We start from the raw sequence: 14488 nt of genomic DNA, 5'->3' as shown, positions 1-14488 counted from the left end.
TGGCTCAGGACAGGTAATGATGACAACTTATGCAAGTGGTATTTTTTTCTTCCATGATGAAGGTTTCTCAAGGGTGGTGGCTAGAGATACTTCTGCCTCAACTTTACTCTACCTACTCATAGCTAGGACGCTGCAGGTGCCCAAGAAATATGTGTTGAATTGAGTGGGTCAAGAAATAGCACTAACCACACAGTATATGCTATTAGCCAGGCAGAGTACCTTGCTGTGGCCATCTAAGACTTACAAAGAAAAAAGAGAGTTAAGAAATACATATAAGATAGTTTTGAGGAGAACCACAACTCGTGAACTTCCAGATGTTCAAGCTGGATTTAGAAAAGGCAGAGGAACCAGAGATCAAATTGCCAACATCTGTTGGCTCATTGAAAAACAAGAGAGTTCCAGAAAGACATCTATTTCTGCTTTATTGACTATGCCAAAGCCTTTGACTCCGTGAATCACAACAAAATGTGGAAAATTCTTAAAGAGATTGGAATACCCATCTGACCCACCTGACCTGCCTCTTGAGAATCTGTATGCATGTCAGGAAGCAACAGTTAGAACTGGACATGGAACAACAGACTGGTTCCAAATAGGAAAAGGAGTATGTCAAGGCTGTATATTGTCACCCTGCTTATTTAACTTATATGCAGAGTACATCATGAGAAACGCTGGGCTGAATGAAGCACAAGCTGGAATCAAGATTGCTGGGAGAAATATCAATAACCTCAGAAATGCAGATGACACCACCCTTATGGCAGAAAGTGAAGAGGAACTGAAAAGCCTCTTGATGAAAGTAAAAGAGGAGAGTGAAAAAGTTGGCTTAAAGCTCAACATTCAGAAACTAAGATCATGGCATCCAGTCCCATCACTTCATGGGAAATAGATGGGGAAACAGTGTCAGACTTTATTTTGGGGGGCTCCAAAATCACTGCAGATGGTGACTGCAGCCATGAAATTAAAAGACGCTTACTCCTTGGAAGAAAAGTTATGACCAACCTAGATAGCATATTCAAAAGCAGAGACATTACTTTGCCAACAAAGGTCCATCTAGTCAAAGCTAAGGTTTTTCCAGTAGTCATGTATGGATGTGAGAGTTGGACTATAAAGAAAGCTGAGCACTGAAGAATTGATGCTTTTGAACTGTGGTGTCAGAGAAGACTCTTGAGAGTCCCTTGGCCTGCTAGGGACTGCAACCAGTCCATCCTAAAGGAAATCAGTCCTGAATATTCATTGGAAGGACTGATGCTGAAGCTGAAACTCCAATACTTTGGCCGCCTGAAGCAAAGAACTGACTCCTTGGAAAAGACTCTGATGCTGGGAAAGATTGAAGGCAGGAGGAGAAGGGGACAACAGAGGATGAGATGGTTGGATGGCATCACCAGCTCAATGGACATGAGTTTGAGTAAACTCTGGGAGTTGGTGATGGACAGGGAGGCCTGGCATGCTGCAGTCCATGGGGTTGCAAAGAGTTGGACATGACTGAGCGACTAAACTGAACAACTCTGATGAAAGAAACCAAAGAAGAGCTAAATAAGTGAAGCAGACGAGCCAATAGTGTGATTTTGATAACCTTTCTGGGAACTAAAAGCAAGAGTCCCACTCATATATCCTGGTTAGGAACCAAGACTTTTTGTTCTGTCTGTGAATGAAAACCACCAAGACAAGACAGGCTGTGGTAGGTGAACAAATGCTCAGTGCCTCCGAAAGTAACCCGTCTCCTACTCTTCATCTTGGAGTTCTGTGTAGGGAGAGAGCGCTGGTTGTTTCCATAGTTTTCATTCTCCCCTTGCTTAAAAACAGAGACAGTTTGATTATAGGCAGCAATTCACCAAATTAAAAGACTAGAGTTCCCATTCTCTCTTGCAGCTAAGAGTGACCAAAGTTTAGGCCAATGACATGTGAGCAGAAGTGTGGGACTCTGGGGAGGTCAGGTGGTCAGATGGAGCTGCCAGGGGTGAGCCAGTCCCCTTTGCCTTCATGCCTTCGCCCTCCTGTATCTGAAATGCAGCAATGGTGGCGGGTTCAGGCTGGAGCCCCAGCAGCCACTTTAGACCATTTTGATGATAGAAAGTAGAATCTTGGTTCCCCAATCAGGGATTGAACCGGGTCTACAGCAGTGAAATCCTGGAATCCTAACCACTAGGCCACCAGGGAACTCCCAACGTTTTAATATACAACCAAAAATCTTAGGAAGCCACCTCCCTTGGTGACTGAGATGGTAAAGAATCTGCCTGGAATGCAGGAGACCTGGGTTTGATCCCTGGGTGGTAAAGATCCCCTGGAGAAGGGAATGGCTACCCACTCAGGTATTCTTGCCTGGAGAATTCCATGAACAGAGAAACCTTGGGGGCTACAGTCCGTGGGGTCGAAAAAGAGTCAAACATGACTGAGCAACTAAACCACAACACACACACACAACTCTTAGGCAAGTCTATGATTAACCAGAAAAAATTTTTTACAATCACATGCTGCGGTACTGGAGCAGGACAGATCACCCATCACCTTCCATGAAGAGCCGCCCAGGATGAATACGGACTGCCTGCCTCTAGGGTTCTCTTAGATGAGAAAGATATAAATCTCTCTCCCTTGTTTATGCCATTGTTTTGGGTTTGCTGCTGTATATAGCCAAATCTAATCCTGGCTGAAGTATGAGCTTTGCCATTGGATCGCTATGTGACCTTGGACAAGACAGGTCTCTCCTCTGGCATATATCCCCTTGTCAGAGAGGCACAGGCACCACAAACCAAGTCCAGTGCCCAGGGACAGGACTAGTCTTTCTTGGACCCTCGGGGCTCTCACTTGGAAAGAGGGCGGGCCTCATTCTGGCCCAATCGAGGATGTCTCATGTGTGAAGAGGACACATGGGATAGACAGAGAGGGTGGCTAGTGAGGCTCCCAAGGTCCCTGGTGCTTCCCTTGGGGCCTGAAGGTCCTGCTTCTTTGCTCATCTGGGACTCAAGAGCCATTGCCTTGAAAGTTCACACAAGTTAAGTATGCTTGTTTGGTTTTATGTTCTTTCCTAGGGCTGCAGTTCTGGTTCTGGACACCAGGGGTCAGGCAGCCTCCTATGTCTGAGGTGCCCACTGAGCTTTTTCGGGGAGCAACTGGGGCAGAAAGAGTTATGCATAGGTCCTTCTAGCTGTCCCTCAGCCTCAGAGCTAACTTGATCTCCTGTGACTAGCATTCGCCTCCAGACCCAGCTGGTCAAAATCAAGAAAGGGTTTCCCCCGACTTCATCACCGAGCAGTCACTCACCTTGCTCCAGGTGCCCTGTAGGTCGGGTATGATGCTGAAGATGACTGAGTGGTCTCTGCCTGCCAGGAGCTCAGTCTGGAGGGATATGGACAAAAGCATGAAACCAAGGACATGTGAAAGGAGAGTGCCTTTCAAGTGCCTGGATTGAAGCTGTGAGGAAGGAGTCACTTGGTAGGAGAGTCTGAGAGACCTCCCTGGGGTGAAATTGGTAGGGACCAGATGGAGCTTCCCTGATAGCTCAGTTGGTAAAGAATCTGCCTGCAATGCAGGAGACCCCAGTTCAATTCCTGGGTCGGGAAGATCTGCTGGAGAAGGGGTAGGCTACCCACTCCAGTATTCTGGCCTGGAGAATTCCATGGATTGTATAGTCCATGGGGTCGCAAGGAGTCAGACATGACTGAGCGACTCACTTCACAGATGACAATAGGGAAAAGGCACCACTAGGGCAGAGAATGGCAGGCAGAGGTGAGTACGGCCAGAGGGGTAGGAAGGTAGTTGGGACAGCTGGAGTGAGCCCAGGGAGGAGGAGGAGGTCACGGGGAGGAGGGTGGGACTGGATCCTGGAGCCTGTAGACTGTGTTAGCTGTCGGTTCCTCATTGCTCCAAAATTTAACACCTTACAACTACAAATATTTAATATCTAACCCAGTGTGGTCTGGGTATCTGTTCATGGCTTAGCTAGGTTGCTCTGCTTCTGGGTGTCTCACAGGCAGGTGCTGTGGCTTCAGTTCAGCTCAACTTGGGGAGGATTTGCTCCCAAGTTCATCCACAGGCTGCAGGACTGTGTTTGGACTGAGAGTCTGAGTTCCTGTCTGTTGACCTGAGTGCTCCCTTGGTTCTCTCCTTGTGACAGCTACTCAGGGCAGCTCGTAACATGGGTGCCTACTTCCCCAGATCCAAAGATAGAACAGAGAGAGAGAGAGAGAAGTGGGAAGGGAGGCAGTGAGCAGGAAGGAGGGTCGGAGAGGGAACCCAGGAGAGAGCAGGTAAGAGGGAAGGGACAGATTTTTTGTCATTACATTTTGGAAGTGACCTCTCATCATTCTTGCTGTATCTTGTGGGTCAAAAGCCAGTCACTAACCACTTAGCAGTTGCACTGAAGAGGAAAAGTTAAAATTTTACATAACTTCTGCCTCTGTAACTCAGCTTGCTCCTTGCAAAGTCCGGATCACGTAGGTCACGTAGTCTCAGAAAGCGGGGACTTACAATGCTAGAAACTGGAGCTTATCTCACTCACCCTTGTCCTGCTCTTTGCAATCGCCCAGCCCCTGCAAACCCGCAAACCCACTTAATCATGCCTGTCCGTGTATAAAAACTCTGTAACCCCTTTGTTTGGGGCTCAGAGCTTGGAGTGTTAACTCCTCTGGGCCCACCGATGTAATAAACCTGAGTTCTCCAACTCTCCGAGTGTGGTGCTTGGTTTCTCGATTACTGGTTTCTGCAACAGCACAAGGAGTGGAGCTTCTTAGCTGGACATGGAACATGAACTGTGCCCCCTGGAGATGCCCAGGTGGTCGTGTTCAGGAGGCTCACCCCAGGACTGGGAAAAGTGGCCACATTTTGGAAATGACTCGGTGATGAAAAGTGTACCTTCACTCATCATTAGAAAAGTAAAAATAAGACTATGAATTAGATGTCATTCGTCATCTGCTGAGTCAGCCAAAAAAGAAAAAAGAAAAAGATTTTCCCCAAAGCTGCTGTAACTACAATGCTTGGTGTGGACGAGGGAAGCAGGCACTGAGTCATCAGTGGTGGGAGGGACCCCAAGTCTTCTCCTGGAGGGTGATTTGTGCCGGGTCCCCAGATGCCCTCCCCTTTGACTCAGGGAGTCAGCTTCCAGAAGCCAGAGGCAAGGGCTAGAGATGTGCACAGAGTCCATGTGGGTGGATGGATGCCTTGTATCTAAGAGCCTCACAATGGACACCCCACCTTGTCCGGGAGGGGACCTGGTTCCTCTGGCAGTGGGACACTGCAGACAAGACCCCTTAGTGGGCCATGAACTGAGTTAGTGGATTATGTTAGGGTCCAGAAAAAACAAAACTATTGGAGAGCAGTCTCCCCTGTAAGGATGGGTGTTGCTTCCTGACTCGGTCTCAGCTATGGGGGTGTGAGGACACTGACACACGTGAGGCCCACTCCACATGGTGGGTAGAGGCAGAGAGTATGAAAACCAGGGTGTAAGTGGCTACTCAAAGATACGGCGACCGTGTACCCAGCTGAAATCTGAAAACCAATTTATACAACAGAACTCACTTTATGATTCCATTTGGCAAATATCACACACACACACACACATGAAAAATGGTGTAGGAAACAGCTATCTCTGGATGCCAGGGTTTTTATAGTCTTCTTTTTTCTCCTTTGGTCTTTTATTTCCTATAACGAATGTCTTTTCCTTTCGGAATCATAAGGAAAACAATGAAAGGCGGCACACTAGGTAGGGAATAAGAAGTGGAATGGGCATGGCTTTTGCCTTGACCCCTCAGCTTTGTGGCCTCAGGTCCCAAAGGCTGGCCCAGCTAGGCAAGCTGGGATTCACTGGGTGCAGTGGGCTGGAAGAGTGGAGCCTGTGTCCCCATTGGAGAGGTGAGCAAACTGGACTCAGAGGGGCACACAGCGCTGAGGGGTCGGCCCAGGCCTCCCAGTTCTGCACCCCTTCTGCTCCCTGGCTCCGCCACTGTTTGCAGGCTCTGTCTGGGCTGTGGTGGGCCCCCAATACCCGCCCTAGTCCTCGTGTCCCCCTCCCAGTACTCCTGCCACAGCAGGCGTACTTCCTCGAGCCTTCTCTGCCAACTGGGACCTCACCAACATGAAAGTGGAGAGTGACTGACCACAGGCTGTCCTGTACCCACACCTACACCCTGTTCTCCATGCACGCTGCCCTGTGGCTGGCAGGAGGGGGTGGTGGTGCAGAGACTCCAAGGCTGGCAGACGGGAGAGGGAGCACCCCTCATTTTTCTGGGTCCTTTCTTACTTACAAAGCACCCAGGTGTATTCACTCCTGGCTGAGTTTCAGGGACAGCCAGAGCCAGGCTGGAACACTGGAGATATATTCTTTTCTCCAAGTTTCAGCTTCTTTATTTACAAAATAGGGGTTACATGGTGACTGCCACCCTGTCCATGGTAGGACTGAATTAGAACATGTACCTGCAGAGCATGCCACAAGCTGGAAGGGGCTGTGCAGACATCATTTGCTACTTTGAGGAGAGAGGGTGCCATGGCAGAGTGGTGCATAGGGGCCTGGCTTCAGGTTTGGAAAACCGGAGGCGGTGATGCTGCACTCACATCCCCTTGGCTTACCTGAGTCTATCTGCAGCTGGGGAGCTTGCTCCAGCCAATATAACCCAAGACTCCCCTGCCTGAGGACTCTTTCTGGTACCACAGGAGATTCCTGTCCTGCAAGCTGGCATGAGGGCAGTGCTAATGCCCGGGCAACTCTCCACCCACATGGACAGAGTCAGGTCAGGTGGGAGGTTGTTTTCCAGGGAGACAGAGCCTAGTCACCCACAGCAGGGGCCACTCCTGAAAGCCCCTTCCAGTGACTTTTCTGCTTTCAGGCTCCTTTTTCCCATGTCCACACTCATGCTTCTTGGAATCATCCCCAAAACAATGTGCCTCAAAGTCCTTGGCTTTGACCTTCTGGACTTGAGTCTCCACAACTGTAAATGCAGGCGATGCTTATCTCATCAAGTCGAGACAAAGCGCGTGGAACCTCAAACTGAAGCACCAACAACATACAAACCATACTGGCACAGCAGGAGCTCAGGAAGTAGAGGAAGGACCATGAGCCGCCTGCCCACAAGGCGCAGACAGCTGCTGACAACTGCCACTGGTCATAGTGAGGCTGCGGGGCAATCAAGGAAGAGAAAGGCGACAAGGAAGATGGTGGGAAGCAAACTTCCAAAGACAGTGATCTGAGTGTCACAGGACTAAAGAGACTGTTAGTCAAGTTAAGGAGGCCTAGAAGACTTCTGCCAAAAGGTTATCATCGGTCATACAAATAACCAGATACCCAGTCAACAGCAGATGAAGTCTTTGTTGTGTCTAGGAATCAGTGCACAGTTGCAATTAAAACTCGCATTTTGTTAAATGTGCAATATACTCTTTCCTGTAAGTTTTAAGTTTCAATTGTTTCATTTTCCAAGATGAAGTGCCCATCATGCCTTGTGGAAGTTATTTCCCCTCAACTATGGGTCTCTATTTAAGTTAGCCATCCCTGTTATCTACCATCCTAGCTGACCAGGTGGAATACCCCCTTTCACCTGTCTTCCTCATTGGAAGTAATCTCCATGTGGGCAGGAACCATGCCATATCCTCATCTGTGAGGCTACAGCACTGGGCAGAGACAGATGGATGGAAGGGTGGGTACAGGGATGAAGGAATTCTACACAAAATAAGCCGTTTATTTAGGGAGGGTTGAGAGTGTCACAAGTACAGGCCCTGGATGATGTTCACGGAGTGTTTCCAGCTGTCCTTCCAGCGCTGAGCCTCTTTCACCTGCAGTGCGGTGTGCTCCTGGACCTTCTTCAGCTCCTCTTCAAATGATGCCAAATATTTCTGGGAGCAAGCAGCAGAAAGAGGCCACATGAGGAAGGACTTCTGGACTGTGCCCCCTAGAGGACACTCAGTGCTCTAGAGGGATGCTGCAACCTGCTGGCGGGTGGCTTGGAACCCATTCCAGGCACTGGCAAGAGTTCCACAAGTCATTTCTCATGTACTATGTCCAATAAAGCTCAGGCAGGCCTTGCTGTTTTCCACATTTTATGGATTGGAAAACTGAGGCTCACAGCCTTGCCTGAGGTTATTTAATTGAGAAGAGACTGAGCAGTGACTAGGCTCCTGGTCCACCTGATTATGGACTCTGCCCTCCTTCCTAACCACCACACTATAGTCTCCTTGAAGCTCAGGGGTCCTGGCTTCCTCGAGAGGCTGAGCCCACTAGGCCTTAAGTCCTCACTGAACTCAGCAGTGGAATTGTGCCCACTGTCTGGGGCTTAGCTTGGTGGCTGGGGAAGGGCCTGCCTAGGCACTAAGGGGTCTCCAAATACCAGGGTCAGCATATCTCTGGGCAGTACAAGGTTCCTCTCTGGGGCACCAGAACCATAGGTCCAGACATCCTTGGAGTTGCAAGGTCCAGCAGGCACCCTCGGGTGCAGCTTCCTCTTTGGGCAGCCCTACGGGACTAATAGGCCTGGGTCCAATCCTGGCTGTCATTCTTGGTGGCATAGAGGGGACACACTTCTTTATGACTCGGTATCTTCTGCAGTAACATTGGGACCATTCTACCTTCCTCGTGGGCTTGCTACAAGGATCCAGTGGAAGCCCTGTGTTGAGAACAGAAGCTGCAGCAGCTGCTCAGTAATTATTCCACCCATCATCACTCACTGCTCCCATGGCCTCCAAGCCTCTGACTACTCTGTCCCCTCACACTGTCTTGACTGTTCACTGGAGAGCCTTCCTTTGCCCTCCAGTCTGGGCTCCTGTGGCTCTGGGGCTCACGCCATGAGACCTGAGCTACTGCTGGAACTGGACAGGAGCTGTGGCCTGTGTCCTGGTGCCTGAGAATGTTGGCTGTCACCAGTGCTGTGCCCTGGGGTACTCTGATGCGTGTCACCTGCTCCATCTGACCAGATGCCAGGGTGCCTGGTGACGACAAGCTCCCCCCTCCTTCCCAAGGCAGCACTCCCCGGGGTGCACCCCCTCCACCTCGTCTCGTCACTCACCAGGTAGACAGCATCTCGGGCTTCCACAGATGCCAGGTGGCCCAGTGTTGTTTTGGTGGTTGTGATACATGGTGTTTTCCGGAGGAGAATCTTGTTTTGGATGGTGACTTCAGTAGGTTTGATTCCTGGCCACTTTCTACAAATAAACATGCATGAAAAGTCCTGAAGGCTTAGCTTCGTCATTTACTGTGCACCCTCCATCTCTGGTGGAAATGGTTAACATTTCTTTAAAAAAAAATTATCATACTTTAATGCATTAAAAGAAAAACTCTTGAGCATTTAAGATTAAGCTTCTTCAAGTTCTTTTCGGCATTTTCATACAGCTTATATCCATGTGTATAGACAGTTGGGTTCTGCATGGGGAAGGGGAATCCCATGCCTCTAGGGCTTTCCCTTTTCTGGATCTCGGTTTCCTTATCACTCGCCCAGCCAGGTGCCAGTCACCAGTTCCTGGCTTGCTTTTCCTACCATGATAAAAAACCACTGCTGACAATTTAGCTGGGTAAATCACTGCCTTACTTCTTTGAGTCACATTCCTGGGGTACAGGGGATAAGCACTTCTATAGCTCTTGTCATACATGACAGACAGCTGTAGTGAATCCCAGTACTGACTGCAATCTGAGAAGGTACCCCACACTAGGACAGGCCTCTCTTTATTTCGGGGTCCCCTCATGGGTCCTTATCACACAAACTAACAGCTGCTGAGCTCTTAGTAGGTGCCACGGGCACTTCAAGCACAATCTCATTGAGCTTTCTCTTGATAATATCATGTAAGGGAGGCTGCCATGCCCATTTCACAGATAAGGAAATTGAGGCTTAGGACACAAAGCCTTTCCAAAGTCATCAGGTCTGTCCGACTTCAGAGCTCGTGCCCCTCACCATTGCACCACACCACCCCCAGCAAACACAGCCATGTGTGGTATTCACCCCTGCTCTCAGCTCTTACCTGCTCCCCCGTTCAATCAGGGGCTTCTCACTCTCTTCCTCCAGGGACAGCCCGGTGAGTTTCCTCCGTATTAGGATTGAAGTTTTCTGTTTGGGGGGCTCCATCTCTGGCAAGCAAGAGATGGGTTACTGATGGGGGCCTCATCCACAGCCTGATATTAAGGGGACCCCTGACCTTACATTTACAGAAATGAAACCCTGCTCCCCTCTTCCACACTTAAAGAGTCTCAGGCAGGAGGGTTAAAGCTGGAATATGTGAGATGTGGTTTGGATGTGCATCCCAGCTCCAAAATCCTACGTATGATGCTCTGACCTTCTCGCAGCTTCTATGAGCTCCTGAATATGCTCTTTGGAGACTTCTTTGGCTTATACTAGCTCAAAGGGGTCCTAAACTAAGAATTTCTCCTGGAATGAACACATTCAAGGTTGTCTCTCTCATGTCTGGCTCACTGACCTGCCGTTTGACATGGAGAGAAAGGGGCTCTGTTCCTGGAGTGAGACCAGCAGGCCAGAGCAGCTCTCTGCACCCTGGTCTGCAGGCATGGCAGGGCCAGGCCACTTGGCTCAGAAGCCCTATTTACAGAGCAGGTGAGGACCCCATGGGCCTGATGCAGGGGGTCTTCCTGGCCCAGGGGTTCCCCTCCAAGGTGCCGAGGCTGCCTCCCTGCTGGCTCCACTGCCTGTTCCTTCTCTAGTCTGAACTCTGGTATCTCTGCAGGCTCCACTTTCCCAAACCAGGCTCACACTTGCCAAAGAGGCCTCCACTACTAGACAGTGGCCAGCACCCCAGCATGCACATACATTTTGACCTAGAAAATCCACTTCTAGGAAGTTGTTGCCCCCAAATAGAGAAATATCGATGCAGATGTTCCTTCCAGTACAATTAGAGGAGTGAAAAGCTAGACATGGCCTGTATGCACCAGTAGGGGATTAACTAATAAAATAAGATGCACAGCAACTGGAAGTGCTCACGGAAATGGTGACTGGCTTGGCCTTGCATCCGCCCAAGGGGAAATTAGGTTACAAAGGAGCACACACCTGTGATCTACCCTCCCATCTCCCCACTGATATACACACAGGCCTGTGACCAAAGGGAAATGACCAGGAGGAGGACAGCCAATGTTACCAGCACCTATTTCTGGGAGGAAGGACCATATTCTTCTCTTTCTTTGTAACTCATATTGCATTTCTTATTTTACTATAAAAATAGTCATTGTCTTTGCAATCCAAACTTAAAAAATAAAAATAATATATTTTAATTACTTAATAGATGAGAGATAAATGGACAATATTTAATATATGATTTGAGTCTTTGCATAGTTATAAAAAGCAATTCACATAGTATAAAAAAATTTAAACATCATCTAATGGGGAAAAAGACTTTAGAAATCTCTCACAATGCCACTCACCAGAGGTGGTCATCAACAGTCGGGTACCTGTTTCTCAGGCTCTGCTTTTCTCATTTTGTCCCTCTTTGCCTCTGTTTCTCTCTCACACAGATTCATTTATATACAAGTGAGGGTGCATGTTTATGTCACCTATGTGTTTTTTAAAATAGTATTACAGGTAAGTATAATTGTCACCTTGCTTTTTCCTGTGACAGTATTCCTTCAGGTGTTTCCAGCTGGCACATAGAGACCTACCACACCCACCTGAACAGCTGCATAGAATTCCCTCCTATATCTGGACCATAATTTATCCAATCCTTTATACGTGGATATTAACACTGTTTCCAATTCTTTGCAATTTCAAGCATTGCTGTGAAGAATATGCTTGAAAATGTATCTTTGGAAAAGCATGCAAGTATTTCTGCCAGATAAGTTCCCAGGGTTAGAACAGCTAGGTCAAAGCACACACGTTCAGGACTTTGAAGTCACCGACAGAGGGTTCTCCAAGAGAAGGGGTGGAGGTACACTTTTCCGAGAGGCTCTGCGGTGCTGGGGCTTCCTGCCTCACCAGTGCTGAATTTAAAAGCTTTGCCAGGCTTTTGGTGAGAAATGGTATCTTAACAATGTTTATATTTGCACTTTTCATCATTGGTGAAGTCAAGCATCTTTCAACATTTATTGACCTTTTGAATTGCATGTGTTTGCCCTGTTTACAAACTAGACCTGTTAAGAATTCTTCATACCACAGGAATATCAGGCCATTCTGTGACCTATTAGTTATTAGAAATATTTTTCCAGTTTGTGGTTTGTCCTTCCATCTTTTGACATTTTCCCTTACTTTTGTTTTGGCCACAGGGAGGTACACACCATTCCTTTACAGCTCCTAGCTCTCAAACTTAGGAAAGTTGTCCTTACCCCCAAGATTATGAAAATATTTAGTATTAGGATTTCATTTTTTATATGTAATCTGACTCATTGGGGATTTGCTTTTTTAGTTACAAAAATATAATTTTAATTAAAAAAAGAAACAAAAAATTCATCAGTCCCCTCAATAGAGTATCTATTTTCATACTGGTGGAGTTGGGGGAAAGCAGACTCCTCCAGATCCATGACCTATGTCACCAACCCCCTGGGGCCAGGGCACAAAGGCCAGTGGGGCGCATACTTGCAACCTGGACATCGTCAATGGTGACCACCTCATCCAACTGCAGCAGGAACTTCTCGGTGAAGGTGGCCAAGGTGGCTATGAAAAACCGGGCGTACTTCCTTGTGCATTCCTGGAGGAAACACAGGGAGCATGGTGCTATGAGAGGGCCCTGTCTCCAAAGGCAGGCTGAAGATGGGTTTGGAGAGCAGTGCATGAGACAAAACCAGGGCCATGAGTCAACTGTGTCAAAGTTAACAGGCATCTGGTCTTTCTCCAGGAGGCTTCTCCTAAGAGTGACTTGAAGATAGGAAATGATTCTGCAATGGCCAAGGGACACACACAGACAATTTACCAAAGAGGAAAGAAAACTTGACATGGATCTTGGGAGAAAAAATTTCTCATTACTAATTAATTTAGAAAATTTTAAATGCAAGTTAAAACAGCCAATAAAGACCATCTCCACCTATAAAACCTGCCCACTTTCATGCCCTGCTTTGGCCAGGGTGCCAGCATAGGGCTGGGCTAAGTGCTGCCGGTGGGCTGTCAGATGGGGTGACCTCGGGAGGACAGGGCAGCCCTCAGCACCTAGACATGGGAGTAGAAGGCACTACTGACCTCCAGCTTCTCCTTGGTTACCACAATCAAGGCGTCCAAATCTCCCTGCCTCTTCTCTTCCACTTGACATAGAGACTCCATATCTTGGAGCTGTGCAGGGTGTCCGAGATTTGGGTGGAGCTTCTGGGCATTTTCATCCTTCAGACAATCCAGAAATCAGTGGGTTTTTTGACCTGGTCTTGAGGTCAGGACTAAGAAGTCACTGGCCTATGTCCTCTGCCAATTATGGCCATGATGTGTGCGTTGACCTGGGTGTGTGTGAAGGGCTGTGGATATGCAGAGGAGTGGCAGATACACAAGACTGAGGCATGGCTGGAGCCAACTCCAAGGGTTAGCAAGTGAGAGAGCTGAGCATCTTCCCCGGAACAATCAGGGATTCAGTCCAATACAATCAATACCATGAACGTCCCCTGGTTCCAAGGACCAAGTGGACAATCATTGTTGATCTCAAGGTCCACAGCCCCACAGAACCAGCCAACCTACCTGTTATATCCAACAAGGAACATGCTGAATCCTTTCCATAAAGGAGCTGTTGGCTCGGCTCTTACCCCTCCAGGGCCTATTGTCCCTCCCTCACCCCCACCCAATAATCCCAGGCCTGGCCCAACTCCTTCCTGGGACTCAGTTCTGCTGATGCCCCGCCTCTATGTCTGAACTCCCAGGGTGATCCCGGGGGCCCCACCTTCCTTTTCTCCAGCTCTTCCTGGTAGTTCAAGAACTGTTCTCTGATCTCTTTGGTGGAAGCACAACATTTTTTCCAATGGTGCTCCTTGAAATTCTCCATCACCAGCCAACACACCTGGGGCAGAAGCTCCTCAAATCTCCTCATCTGGGCCCGTAATTCTGTAGGAATTGGGGGTGGGGGCCAGGGGAGAGGACTGAGCAGAGCCAAGTTGCTGGGGCCATCTCTCCAACAAAGGCTCGATGCAGTTTCCCACAGAGAAAGGCCTGGTCTACAGTGCGGCAATAGCTATTCCATCAAAAGGGGTCCTGTGGGCAAACCGGTATTAAAGATACTGGATTAAGCAAGTTCAAAGGACTTCTCACATTGCAGGACTTGCCAGCACTTTATAAACTGCACTGCACCTTTCAGCAGTTCTATTTCATCCATTCTCTCTTCAAATATTACCTTGACCCAAGTCTCCTCCTCCCCTCTGGACCTCTAAGTAGCTGCATGCCAGACCTACTCTTTCCTTCATCTCTCTTCACCTCTTTCCTTTATTTCTAGTCCTTTGTTTTTCTGTGTTACATTTTTGGTTATTTTCTTTGGCACTAAAGCCATTCATAATTTTAAAATGTCAACGATTTATTTTTCCAATATACATAAGCTTTATTTGGTTCTCTTTATTTGGTTCTCTTTACTTGGTGGACTTCCTTGGTGGCTCAGATGGTAAAGTGTCTGCCTACAATGTGTA

At 48.3% G+C, this 14488-nt stretch overlaps 1 protein-coding gene across 9 annotated transcripts in view; it reads right to left on the bottom strand.

Annotated features, from left to right (window-relative positions):
- Positions 1–7637: 7637 nt before the first annotated feature.
- Positions 7638–14488, bottom strand: part of CCDC180 (coiled-coil domain containing 180) — a 56743-nt gene continuing 49892 nt past the window's right edge. For 6 of the 9 annotated variants that reach the window (XM_019966242.2, XM_019966238.2, XM_070794790.1 and 3 more), the window contains 6 exons: positions 13756–13916; positions 13074–13211; positions 12477–12588; positions 9925–10030; positions 8979–9114; positions 7638–7812 (listed from right to left, as the gene is read on the bottom strand). In XM_019966242.2, the coding sequence (XP_019821801.2) occupies positions 7681–7812; positions 8979–9114; positions 9925–10030; positions 12477–12588; positions 13074–13211; positions 13756–13916 (785 nt within the window). In that variant the 3' untranslated portion in view covers positions 7638–7680. The other 3 variants (XM_019966246.2, XR_011568103.1, XM_019966245.2) reach the window with 3 other exon arrangements.

This window comes from Bos indicus, chromosome 8 (assembly GCF_029378745.1).
Source record: "Bos indicus isolate NIAB-ARS_2022 breed Sahiwal x Tharparkar chromosome 8, NIAB-ARS_B.indTharparkar_mat_pri_1.0, whole genome shotgun sequence".
NCBI lineage: Eukaryota > Metazoa > Chordata > Mammalia > Artiodactyla > Bovidae > Bos > Bos indicus.
This window is presented reverse-complemented; position numbering and strand designations above follow the sequence as displayed.